Raw genomic sequence first — 14,460 nt, forward strand, 5'->3', positions numbered from 1 at the left:
GTACAAAGCACACAATAACCTGCTCTGCCAAAACATTCAGAAGTTTTTCGAAATTCGAGAAAGCAGCTATGATTTAAGAGGTACCAACTTATTCAAAAAACTCAAAACAAGAACAAACATCAAGCAAAGAAGTGTATCAATCAAAGGTGTTAATCTGTGGAATAATCTCGAAACGGACCTGAAAATGAGTAAATCGCTTGCTGAGTTCAAAAACAAATTCAAAAAAATAGTACAAACAACCTACATCAATCAGAGTTAAAATGATAAATTCAAAACATTAAATATAATGATACATCAGAACTAAGTTGATAAATAGAGAAAGGTTTTGAAATATCCATTATGAATACAAGAGAAAATTGACACAAGAGTGTCAGGGTGTGGAAGTATATAATCCCGATACAAACCAAAAGTTGTAAAAATATCACGGTTAAGGGTAAAGTATGAGCCTTAATGGAGACTTCTTTCTTCTTACTTTTTTCTTTTCTGATTGATATAAAAATGATTTATTAGATACAATCACATAACGGGGTAGGACTAGATAAGTTTTTTACTTCTTCCTACTCCCTTGAACATAATAACTGTGTTGTATGAAGATTGATTTCTTTCTTTTTACTTTTTTTATCTACCTTATTTTCTGTCAAATTATTACTGTATATATGTTTTATGTTCAATAAACAAACAAACAAACAAGTAAAAGATGAAATGAATGAATTACATTCACTTCAAATAACAGTCATTCATTTAATTAAGATAGCACTATTATTTGTAAAATAGTAATTTATTTTGCAGATAATTGTGCTAGTAACTTGAACACAACATCAATAACATTGAAACTATAAATACTGAAACATCACATGGATAATTTAAGATAAGATGTGATTTTTGTTGTTCTACTTCTTCCTTTCTTATCTTTTTCTTATCTTATTCATCAGTCAACTGTTAAATGGTGTTTGATTGGAGCAAGGCCTAATTCAGGTCAAGGTGAATAAAAGCTTTCATTCGAGAGTTTAGTTTTGTTTTGGGTGAATCGAAATAAGTGGTCAATCATGGGCCAATAACAAAGATTATTGTTACTGTACAGGAGTCTTCTCGTACGAGTGAAGTGTGGTAGTCATCTTCGACTGTATATGTAAAGCACAACAGGCCATCTGTTTTTGGGCACTTCTTGACTCAAACGTTTGTCTCCTTCAAACACTGAAAGATGAGTAAGAGGGAATTTACTCTTTGGTGTCAATCCTGTGGTAGATGTTCATATGTGACTTAAGTATATTGTTACAGAGGAAAAGGACCTTGGTACATTTACACAAAGGCTTCAATCTGATAGAGCCGAGTTAGAGGACACAGTCCTATTCCCATCATCATGTTCTTTTAGTCTTTTTTTTTTTTAACCGACTCCTCAAAGCAGATAAGCCTTTTCACACAAAACCACTGCATACTTCACAAACGACAATGCCCGTTCCTCATTCAAGTGAACAAATCCTATCTAAGCAGCTCCATTCATCTCTGTGCACGATATTTTTCACCTATTTACTCAACATTGGAGCATAGTGTTTGAGTCCATGCAACTATTTTATTTCATTGTCACCGTTTTCCCCGCTTGCTTTTGTATCCGGGCCTCTGTACTCGTGGGCAAATTCTTTATTTTTCCATCACACCCAGCTGCATGTTTTAATGCATTCTCTAACTAGTTTGAGTTTGACTCATTAGAGAGACATCTCTTATCTGTTCAGTTTCATTGAAAGGAACTGCTCCACACCATTGAACCCACCACACACACACAAAATACACACGCGCACACACATGCTTCTCATGATGTCTGTAGAGAATTAGACTCTTTTATTCCACCCATAAGCACAAAGAGCTAAAATGTATTTTAATAACATCTTTTTGTTGCCATTGAGGATTTAGTACCGCCATTATGTTGCCCGTTCATGATTTGAAAAATGGCCATTGTGAACGTTTCCATTGATTGTACTGCTCAAATTCACTTTCATTTGTCAGCTTGAAGGTAAAAATACAAAAGCGATAAATGTATGATTGCAATCCCCGTTAGCATGTCATCTTAGCTTGAGGACATCATCGCTGATATAATGATGTAACGAGCGTGCCTTCCTTTAGTATTGTTTATACACATGTACAAGGTCTTTGGCATTTATCGTTTTGAAAACTGTCATTGGTTGTTGAACTCCATGAATGCAGTTGGTTGTCAGCCAGGGGCGATTCTGGGTTCTGAATTAAAGGGGCTGCTTAGCCCCTCAATTCAGTCACTTTCACATTCAACCCCATTAGTCGGATGGTCTCAGAATGATTCAGGAGTGATCATCAGACTTACACATAATGGACTTTTTTTTTGGGCTTCTGCTTATGAAATTTGTGGCAAAAACATGTCATGTTGTGGTTCATTTCATATTGTTATTCTACATGAGAGAGAAGAGGATTAGTGATGGAAGCAGCTGAAAAGAGTTACCTTCGCAGGGTGTCTGGGCTCTCCCCTTGAGATAATGTGAGAAGTTTGGTCATCTGAAAGGGTTGAACAGTCGAGCCTCTACATCAGCGGTGGGCAAACTACGGCCCGTTGGTCTTTTTAATCCGGCCCGCCGAAGGTCGGTCCACAATTAAGGTTCGACGTGAATGATTGCATTCATTTCAATTGGACTTGTAATGACAGGCATTTCACCGCCAGGTAGCGCATTGACTTGAAGTTGCAGAACACGGGGGGCAGGGGGGGGGGCAATCTTTTCGACCACCTAGTACCTTTGTATCGCTCTACTTCTACTGGTCTGATCACAACCCATCTGCAGCGATGCACAGGCTAAAATAGGTCATCAACAACACTTTTGTCATTTAAAAAAAGTATATTAATACCGTACTTTCATGCTTTTGTTCTGTTGATGTTTGATATGGACTGTCAACAAATGCAGTTTTTTTTTTTAATGTACCATAGCTCGTGCTGACCTGGCCCTTCTGTCAAATTTTAAAAGTCAATGCGGCCCCCGAGCCAAAATGTTTGCCCACCCCTGCTCTACATCATAGGGGTCAAACTCAGGTCCTGGAGGGCCGCTGTCCTGCATGTTTTCCAAGTCTCCCTGTTGCAACACACCTGATTCAAATGAACAGGTTCAATGTCAGGCTTGCGCAATGCTTGCTGATGATCTGATCATTTGAATCAGGTGTGTTGCAACAGGGAGACTTAGAAAACATGCAGGACACCGGCCCTCCAGGACCTGAGTTTGACACCTAAGCTCTACATCCTCTGCATCAAGAGGATGTAGATGAGGTGGCTTGAACATCTGTGGTTAAGATGATTCCTTTCCACCTATCTGGTGAGGTGTTCTGGGCACATCCCTAACTGGAGGAGGACCCAGGGACGAACCAGGACACATTGGAGAGACAATGGGCTCTATGATCATTGAGGGCGCAGGTGTACTTCAGCGTTAAAAACTGCCGCATCTTGATTTGAAGCCTCGTATCGCGCATTAAAGAACGGCTCTGTGTCTTGCTGGGTGTTTCGGCGGATTGTGCCCATTTTCTTTGACAAGTCCCCAGCGCATCTGACAATTTGGTGCCTGAAAGTAGGCTACACTTTCAGCCTTCCGGAACCACTTCTAAGTATTGGTGTCGGGTGCGTACTGCGATTTTGGTTAATGTGGTTGAGGTGCATGCAAACAGACTGAGCTTGCGGACATGTACGATGGGTGTCAATGTTATTATTTATAATCGTGACAGCAGCGTGCATGCAAACCCTCTGAATCATTGTCGGAATCAATTCATTGAACGCAGTATTAGCGTCTTTATAAAAGTTTTTAAATCACCTCGGCCGTGGCAGAGATGCTGCATTTATATTTAGCTGTATATGTAGCTATATTTTATATTGCACTTATATTGAATTTTGTACAGTTCTTTTCTGAAACATTTATTTTGTGCAATGAAACACTTTGTCCCCCCCAAAGTTTTGCCGCTGTAGACTGCAAATTTCCCCAGCGTGGGACAAATAAAGTTTATCTTATCTTATTATTGATGTGGACTGTGGTCTCCAAGTGCCCACTTCACAGCGATGATCTGTGATTGCCCTGGCCAACTTTACAGCATCCACCCATGGAGGTCCACTTGCAGTTCCTTTATAAATATACTTTCCATGCTTTGACCTACTGCATGGAATCCATCAATTCAATTTACGCTTCCAAGGACTGTACGCCTCATGCGTGGAAATTTCAAAGTGAATGAGAGGAGCCACTTTGATTGGCTGCGAAGCAAGTCACCTGGATTCACATCCACCACGGCGCAAACCGACCGTTTCTCACTGCGCCAAGTTTGGTGTGGCTACACTTCGCCCTTACGCGCAGTTGGACCATGCTACACGCCAGTCTTAATGCTGGGCACAAATTTAGAGCCCTATGTCTCCCAGGTGGGCTGGGAACACCTCAAGGTTCTATCAAAGAACTGGACGAAGTGCCTGGGGACAAGGAAATCTGGGCTTCCCTGCTGCAGCTGCTGCCCTGGCGAGCAGGCCCCAGACATGCAGAAGAAAATGCATGGATGGGTATTTTCTATTACAGATGCGGGCCAAGTTAATGTAGGAGTTGAAATGCTCTTATTGAGAACTCACACAAAAGAACTTTTACAATAGATCACTGTGCAAAAAACAAAAACTATGACCTACTGTATATTCCAGTTGAGGCATATAAAAGGGAAGGGAAAAGTGCAAGCTAATAACCTCTTGTGAACTAGCCTGCAGAACAGATACAGATGCGAGTGTTTGGCTATATGTACTAAGTGGCTTCTTCTGTTTTCCTTTTAACTTACAGCAAACCGGATGCCAGTGATGCCTGCTCAGAATTGTGCTGTTACCCAAACTGTAACCCCAGCGAAAAGGGAAATGTCATCACTGAGAGTTTAAAGTGCCCCGTCTCAGAATATCACCACTTTTTTCATCAATCGCAGAAGCCATTTATAAGAGGATATAGATACATAGCTGATACAAGATCAATGACTCCTATTTCTGGCAGCGACTGCAATCAGCCTTACCACCTACACCCCCAAGATGGCCAGGTTAGCCCAATAACAACCCAATGCTATCACAGCAATGGTTTGCTTCATAGCTCACCAAAATCCAACTCATCTCATAGTTGTAGACATCGCAATAACCGTGAGCAGACCAAAGACCAGCCAAAGAATGGCTGTCCCAATGTGGATGCCAATATTGAAAGATCTCTTGAGATGACAGAGCACACAGAGGCAGTGCATCCGATGAACTTGAAAGAATATCAAACCTGCAACCGGAAGGACCTGCAACACATCTCTCCACGATTATTTCCGAGCTCACCCACAACAGAGAGTTCTCAGATTTGCTTGAAGAAAAAACGACATACACACACCAAAGACCTCATCGAGCGGAACAAAAAAACACTAGGCCGCAGCACATCTGGCAATGGATCCTATGCGGACGCGCATGCGCTTCAGCAGAAGAACCCTCGCATTGGTAAAAAGGTATTTGGCGATGAGAAGCTTTTCAACTGTCAGCAACAGGTTCCTGATTAAAAAAAAAAAAAGAATACAAATAAAAATAAAAATAAATAGAGTCAAGAACAAAACTCACCAATAAATCTCAATTTCAATGGATGTAAGAATTGTGAGGCTACCAGTGGCGGGCAGCGAGGTTTTGGTTCCTGGTTTTCAGTGGGGACTCGAGTTACTTTATCTACTTCTTAATATAACACCCCCATGTTGGTAAATAATATAAAAAAACACAATATAACTAACATGACATGAAAGAAGAGAAAGGGAAATTTTATACTGTATATTTGAAGATAAATACCATTCAGTTATGGACGAAGATTGCAAGATGCCCACGGCGATTGGCTTTTTTTTGTAGCCCCAACATTTTCATTTAAAGTAGCTACAACCTTGCATGTTCTCTTCTTTCAGTTGAAATAACCATTATTTGCTAAAAGCAATAATCTTTATCATCTTGAACATTAAATATATTGTCCTGGTAATGTATTCAATTAAACGTAGGTTGAGCATGGTTTGCAAATCATTGTATTCAGTTTTTTGTTTTTTTTCACCACAATGTCCCAACTTCATTGGAATTGGGGCCGTCAATGAAATTTTCACGTGATCAATTTTAAGATGCCTCACACTGAAATAGCTTTCAGTTTCAGTAAATATGGCCTCCTAAGACGGAGATCGGTGCCTTTTAAATTTATCCCCACACACCAGCCCAAAAATACTGTTGTCATTCATTACCTTACATTGAAAAGTTGATTGACTTCAAAATGATTACTTATTTGCATCCACGGCTTCAAAGAAAATTGAGAAAAATATAATTTGCATTTTAATTGTGAGAAAATGCTTTTCACCAACCTGATGTTGGAGGTTCAGGTCAGCAGATGTCAGCCACTTTCCTACGACCTGTCCGCTGTCACCTAATTGTTATGAACATGATGAAAAGATCTATTTTAACAACGATGCCAATAAAATGGAAAACTTAATGCAACTTAATGCAATTAAACAAATCACCAACAGGAGCTGCACAAGCACTAATAAGGATACAACTCTGATGATTAGATTCTAGATTTCTTTACATTTCAGCAATGGCTTTTACATTATGGCTAAGTGTTAATACTACAAATTTAATAATTTCTTCAGGCAATTATCTTTGCTTTGAAAAACTAAAATGACTCTGGATTGCATAAACCTCCACTCTTTTATTTGACTTTCATCCAGCGGGGGTCGCCAGAGCGAATTCACTCACATGATTCGGCCAGGTTTCAATATTTATCCACCTCTACACCAAATATTAATGTTCCCAAACCACCAATAGGGTGAGTAAGATTACGTTTAATTTGAAGGTGTTTGAATGGAGCTTTGCTTTCCAAAACACAAGTGGCATCCTTCTCCTATGCCTGCATCAAACAACCCGTTTCTCATTTATTTGTAACATTGCTATCAAAATAGTTTTTATGGTCCTGTCAATCGGCAACCAAAAGGATGTCCTATGATGCTTGTTTTAACCCCACCTGGAAAATTAATTTGCGGGGTTTCTTTTTTCCTCCCTCCCATCGTATAAAAGAGCCCATACATATCTGGGTAGCTATGTAGTGCTTATTATGACTTGATCTGTACAACCAGAACATCAGAGACATGCCTCCCAATAGGCTCTCAGACATCCATGCACCTGGCACAGTGGCATAATTGGTCTGGATAGCACGCATTCACCATTTGTTGGGTCCACAGGACTATTTTTCTGGTTATAATACCCTCAACCTTGTCCACCCATCTGAGCCCCAGTCCTCTACAATGTCTCATATCATCACCATTTACATAGTCAAGAGCCGTTAGCTTTGTGTCGTGGTAAACAGAGCCGGAGGCTTTCCCTCTCTTGAAGCCTTGGGTTTTGTCAATATCACTCTGAATTTGCTCATTAGTTTTCAATTGCCAGACACATGTTACTTGCGCTCATTCAATTATTTCCCCTAATAGATTAAATTCCCAATTCAAAATAACAGCTCTATCTATCTATCTATCTATCTATCTATCTATCTCACTAGCTAGCTAGCTAGCTTGCTATCTATCTATATGTCAGTCTGTCTATTTTGCTATCTCTCTCTCTCTCTCTCTCTCACTCTCTCCATCCATCCATCCATCATCTCCCAAGGAAAAAAAGAGCACATCAAAATGTTCTTTTCAAAATCACCCGAACATGACACCTTTTATATGGATAATGGAACAGTGGAACAACCAAGTAAAACATCGAAATCCTTTTTGGGCAGGTGAGTGTAGGGGTGGGGGCACATCAGCTTTTCAAATGGCATATTAAATGAGTTGTGCTAAACGCAACTCTGTCCTTTCCACCGTGTGAAATGCAAAATTTGCACATATTGCAAGTCTACACTTTCCATATGAAAGAAATTTCTGTCACGCAGACATTATTTTGGTTAAATATTGCTAGTTTCACAATAGCGTCCCAGGCAGAGGCGATTGCTCTAAGACTGCAAGGGAAGCTCATCTTCCCCTAAAATGTAAAAAAAAAGATCAAATATATGTGTGTACATACAATTGTGTGTACATGTCATTGACTAAATATGCGCTACAACGCGTTCAAGTTTTGTTCCAAATCAGCTTCTTATTACTGGTTACAACGCGACTCACTTCTCATTCACTCCCGTAGCTTCACTGTGCTTTAAACTGTGTGGACGCTGAGCGTCTACAGCGCAGACGCTGGGCGTCTCGAGAGTTCAGTGTAGGGTGTTCCAATGCATTGAAACGAGACGAGTCATTGGATAAATGCTGGTTTTGTCCCGCCCATCGGACGCTCAGCGTCTCTGGGAGTCTATGGACAATGGGCGTGTATCGGCTGGCGCGGAAGCTGACCTTTTCTGCATGATGATTGCATGATCTGTCTGCGGCTGAATCTCTTTTTGATTGACAGCGAAATGAGCTAATCACGGATCTTTTGGTGTAGGCACCCGTGGGAGCATTTTTCAATTCTCATTCTGTTCTGAGTTGAACAGACTTCTAATAATCTTAGCGACACTATCTTTGTTGAAAACGACAAGCGACAGATTAACATTTTATTTCTGGTGGGTTTTATTGTATTTCACACATCAGAGATCATTTTCTTAAAAAGGAACGGGGAGTAGAATTCACGTATAAATAAACGGACACATTTTATGATGTAGGCTGAAATTGAGCTTCCCCTCCTTGACAGACCAGCATCCGCCACTGGTCCCAGGACAACTACCAGAATGTTCCCCCACCAGTTTCACGCGCCTTGAGAATCACAGAAAAAAATATTCTGGGTTTTATGTGCCACAGTATCATCAGGTATTGTTTTTATGTCGGGCTGCACGATATTGGAAAAACATGCGATATGCGAAAAGGATTTTGAGTATAGCAATATAGTATTGTGATCCTTGTGCCTAAACAAATTACATTTTTATTATTTTATGGAAAAAAATACCTTTTTCTCATCCGGCAAAATAAGCAAGCTTGTTGTATTCTTTGCTATTTAATTATAATGCCCTGAGACACTGATCACCTATTGGATGACGGTGCACATTTCAGGTTGCATCTGGCTGGCCAAGTTCTGATAAAAGCACCCAATCCCAGATGAAATTTATTGCACGTCTTTGCGATATGGATATTGCAAGGGCCATTATTGAACATTTTTTGATGTTTTGTGCAGCCCTGTTTTTAGGTGTGTGTGGGAAAAGCCACACTGTAGTATTAGTCCATCCATCCCTCCATTTTCTAATCCGCTTATCCTCACGAGGGTTGCTGTCGTGCTGAAGCCTACCCCAGCTAACTTTGGGCAGTAGGGGGAGTACACCCTGAACTGGTTGCCAGCCAATCGCAGCGCACACATGGACTCAACTCAACTGTATTTATAGAGCACTTTAAAACACACACCGCTGTATACAAAGTTCTGTACATGGAGCAGATATCATATACTGTATACAATAACGAATAATAACAAAGACAGTAGAAAGCACAAAACAGTAAAACTAAGATCAAGTCTGAGTCATGCTGAGTCAAAAGCCAAAGAATACAAATGAGTTTGAAGTTTTAAAGATGGGCAGCGAGGGGGCTTGCCGAATGTTCAGTGGGAGGTCATTCCAAAGCGAGGGACCAGCAAAGGAAAAGGCTCGCTCGATCCCCCTGAGCCCCTGCTTAGTTCTTGGTACCTCTAATAACGTCTGGTCCGCAGATCTGAGGCACCAGGCAGGTGTGTTGGGGCGGAGAAGCTTAGAGAGGTGAGGTGGAGCGAGACAATTTAAAAATTTGAAAACAAATCATAGCATCTTAAAAAGAACTCTAAAATGTATAGGGACCAACACGTTTTCAAACTCACAATCACAGCTTGGGACAATTTAGAGCAGTGTTATCCAAACTACAACCCGGGGGTCATCTGCAGCTCGCCCACCATTTTTAGTGGCTCTCTGTATGTAATAAAAATAACGTGTATGGCTCGCCAAAAAAAAAGAAAAAAAAAGAGTGTGGGGGTGTGGGCAGTGTTCGGAGTGCGGGTGTTGCAAAAGTGGGGGTACGTGAGTGATGGAGACCACCTCTACTTAAAAAAAGCTTTTCTAGATTTGCAAAGACACAGATAAATTTACAGCCCAAATATTTGATATAATATTTGTGGAGAATAAAGATAAGACAGTTTCTTCCTCTTCCAACATCCAATGTGTGAACATATCACATTCATGAACCTCAGTTCAGATTCCAACAACTCGCTCTTGGTTTGGTTCTAAACATTGAGATGGGATTCAGCTGCTGATTAGTGGAGATACCGATCCATTCTGGTTGGATGCAGCATCGTGGGCCACCCTAAAAGATCGAAACGACTTGCCTTAACCCTTTAATATAAAGCCTTGATGTAGCAGTTTTTCAAAATGTCATTATTCAAACAACGTGTGATTGATAAGATAAGATAAGAAAACCCTTTATTAGTCTCGCAATGGAGAAATTCCCAATTCACAGCAGCAAAGTTATGAAAGGAAGAAGTAGAACAACAAAATATAGGAGCTGCTGGAAAGGCAGCCACTCTCGCGGCGCCATTTTGAAGTCAAAATAACAAAAATAACACAACACAACACATAGGACACAGACAGCCGTGCAATCTTCACCACTTTTCTGCATACACTTTGTTGTCTGAAGCAGTTCTAGATGAAAGAGGAGAGGATCAAAGTTGATTGATTGATTGATTGATTGATTGATTGATTGATTGATTTGGGGTGACAAGGAGTTGGACTGGTTCGCATATCCTGTGAGAGAGAGAAGGGAGAGAGAGTTTGCCAGTTATGTCACTGTAACACATTAGCATAGCATATCAAACAAAAGCTAACTGTTGAGAATTTTGATTCTTCACGAGTTTCCCCTCATTCAATCATTCAAATAACATACAACTAATTGACAGCAAAAGTCATTTTTTACGATGCAACAATGCCACATTTGGCCTTTTGTAGAAATCCAAAGGAGTTGTAATTACACACCGTTAAATGTACACCGGTTTCTAAAGCGGCAATTGCTTGCACCATCAAAGTGGAAGTGCAGCAGCAGCAATGAGTAGGTTCGTTGAGACTAGTATTCTTTAATAATAACAACAGAAGTAGCAGATCAATCTTCTGCTATTGTACTCGCGTGACCGTGTCCTCTCGCAGGCCCTCACTTCAAAGCCAAGGTAACATAATGTCCAATCTTTTAATAGCTTTAGACCAAAGCTTTGGGAATGCCTCTGCCCCTGCCTCCGTCTAAACACCCAATCAAGATTACCTAGGTTGTCCACAATAGCAGCTAAATGCAATTCAAGATCCACATCCTCTTTGAAGTCATCATTGCAAAAAATGATGTTTCTCAGGTCCAGGAGGTAATACGGCCAGGTGCAATTGCCAGACTTTGTAGTGACATTGCCTCATTGAGAAGCAATTACTGGTCTCCCAATTTCGAAGAAAAGATATTACACAAGTTACCATCCTCCAAATACAATTCTGGCAAGATTATTGGCTCCATTTGATTGGGACTTTCCTAATGGGTGTCAAAAGGCAATGACGGGGACAACTCATGTTTGTGCATGTTGATATATCGACTGGGTATTCTGCTGAATATAACTGTAAACCTGTCACTGATTTGAAGCTGCAACAAAACATTGGTCATTTCAAATTATCGCTTTGGGCCGCTTATTGAAGTGACCATAGCTCATAAATCTTTGGAACTGGAGGGTTGTAGATGTGAGTCTTTCTCCAGTCTGCTGCCGCAAGGCCTTTGAGCAAGACACTGAAACACACCCTGACCGCCCCCACTCCCTTCCCCCCCCATGTGTGTGCGCCCCTTTAATCCGGCATCTCTGCTTGCATGCTGGCATGTATAGGTTCTGGCCTTCTAAGTGGTGCAGGACTAAAATAATCAGTACCTGTAGAGCAGGGGTGTCCAAAGTCGGTCCTCGAGGGCCGCTGTCCTGCCTGTTTTCCAGCTCACCCAAGAGCAACACACCTAATTCAAATAATCAGGAACATTCTAATGCTGCTTCAGAGCTGGCTGACGAGCTGCTCATCTGAATCAGGTGTGTTGCAGCCGGGAGAGATGGAAAACAGGCAGGACAGTGGCCCTCCAGGCCTGGAGCTGGACATGCCTGCTGTAAAGTGTCAGTATAATTTCCACTTGGGTGCTTATAATAAGGATAGTATTATTGTTAGGGCTTGGGCAGTGAGCGCTGCGAGGTCTATATTTTTTTGTCAAAAATCTTCTTGTTCTTTACAAAGAATCATATTTTTGAGATCTGAACATGAACTCACCAAACTCACTAAACAAAAAAAAAATATTTAAATATTGTCATACACCAGTTTAAAAAAAAATTAATAAGGGGTCTGTAGCGCCCAAAAACAAAGATTTAAAAGAGCCCTAGCTAAGTTTGACCTTTGCCTGTGAAAATTGGAAGGCACACTCAGACATACAAAACATCTTTACTCATTGTACAGGAAGTGAGCGATGAGTATTTGAATGTACAATTTTGGCCCATTTTTACATATTTACAGGGGTCATACTCGTACTACAGATTGACTTCAAATTCTACTGTCCAAACAACTGCAACAACAACAAGAGGGAAAAAAAATTCTGTGGGCTTTTGAAAATTCCTTCTTCCCAAAGCATTCTCAGGTTTAAGTTTCAACTAGATCAATGAAAACCGTGAGGCATGTAGAACGGTCCACGACCCACAAAAAAGTAATTTCAAGCCATATGTTAAAATTCATTCAATCCATTTAAATCAATTTACTTTGAAATTTGTCACCGTTTTTGGCATATTCATAGAGACATTTTTTTTAACAAACTACCAGTACTCATAGGGGTAGTTTGATGTTACATCTTAAAATTGTCCATGCTTCATCTAAAGATGTCCATCCATCCATCCATCCATTTTCTGATCTGCTTTATCATCAAAAGGGTTGTGGGGCATGCTGGAGCCCATCCCATCTGTGTCCGGGCAGTAGGCGGGGTACACCCTGAATTGCCAGCCAATCGCAGGGCACACATAGACATACAACCATTCGCGCTCACACTCACACCTAGGGACAATTTAGGGTGTGCCATTAACCTGCCAAGCATGTGGGATGTGGAATGTGGGAGGAAACCAGGGAAAACCCAGAAAAAGAAAATGTTTTTTTTTCTTTGACCAACACCATATATGAAATGTTTGTGTGAGTTCTCAATGATCCTTAATATATACAAACTAAAGAAGGATTGCAGTTTTTTCTTAACTCATTCAGTACCAGCCAATTCTAGACCCCATTAAATTATTATTTTTTTTACCCTAGGTCTTGGAAAAATTGAAAAAAAATATCTGCGGTTGAACGTGTGGAGTGTGAAAAGAGTGAATGAGTTTTAATGTGCAGTACCAATTATCTGACATTTTATCGTTAAGTATACTCCAAATTGACTAGTTAGTCACACACACAATGTTCAGCTCACGGGAGAAGTGGCATAAGCAGTTACTGTTCAGACCATCATTATCACTGAACCACTAAGATGGCCCTTTGTTTGTTGGGCAAGTAATCTGATATTTATTAGTTTGAAATGTGCATTGACAGTATCAGATGTGTGATTGTTATACCAAAGCAGTGCATTCAGACACAGTATTTTTATCAAAAGACTTGCAAAATATAAAGTACCCAACAGGACCTGTTTATTGAAGTTGTATTATTTTTGTACTTTTGTGAAGCAGCATGAAACTGTTCAAAAGGTTGCCACCGGAGAGTGTCCAAAAGAGAGTTCGGGTCCGGAACAAAGTTTAAGCCAACAAGTGAAGGTATGTACTCTATATGTTAATACTATAGTTTGCAGGTTTTTTTTTTGGAACATCCTTTATTTGTGCTTCAAATGTTAAACCAACTCTAACCACAGGTCACCCATATAATTGAAGAACAGAGCAATATGGAACGTTACTTCAGGAGCATGGAGAAAAGCCCTGAATTAGAAAGGTGATTTACTCTCATCTTTTTCTCAAATATCTATTTTTAGTTTTACTTTACTGTGTTTTGTTTTTCCTTTTGACAATCATTTTGATGAAAATGAAAATAGCATCACGGTATTATTCGAGGTACGATTTATCATGACACTAGTAAGCATCAGAAAAGATGCAGCCGTACAAATGCCTCCAAATCTGGGACGGGCATTATGTAGAATTTAACCTTATACCTCACCAGCATCTGCTGGTGAGGTATAATCAGGTAACGCAAACGAGAGAAATAGAGGTAACTAGAGCCTTTTTTCAGAGAGAGGGTTTGTTATGGTTCTGGAGTAGAGTGATCCCTCGCTATTTCGCGGTTCGTTTATCACGGCTTCAGTGTATCGCGGATTTTGTCAAAAAAGTAAAAAAAAAAAAAATTAAGTCCGCAAAATGTCTGCGAGAAGCAGCAAAAGTCAGCAAAACAACAGCGAGTCACATAAAGCAACATATACAGT

At 40.3% G+C, this 14,460-nt stretch overlaps 1 protein-coding gene across 1 annotated transcript in view; it reads left to right on the plus strand.

The window, feature by feature from the left end:
• jhy (junctional cadherin complex regulator) overlaps positions 1 to 14,460 on the plus strand; it is a 62,578-nt gene that overhangs the window by 10,178 nt on the left and 37,940 nt on the right. The window contains exons 2-4 of the mRNA XM_086131880.1: positions 4,806 to 5,487; positions 13,718 to 13,804; positions 13,900 to 13,976. Of these exons, the coding sequence (XP_085988006.1) occupies positions 4,806 to 5,487; positions 13,718 to 13,804; positions 13,900 to 13,976 (846 nt within the window). The remainder of the gene's footprint in view (positions 1 to 4,805; positions 5,488 to 13,717; positions 13,805 to 13,899; positions 13,977 to 14,460) is intronic.

This window comes from Hippocampus guttulatus, chromosome 15 (assembly GCF_054856545.1).
Source record: "Hippocampus guttulatus isolate MCC_2025c chromosome 15, RoL_Hgut_1.0, whole genome shotgun sequence".
Classification (NCBI taxonomy): domain Eukaryota; kingdom Metazoa; phylum Chordata; class Actinopteri; order Syngnathiformes; family Syngnathidae; genus Hippocampus; species Hippocampus guttulatus.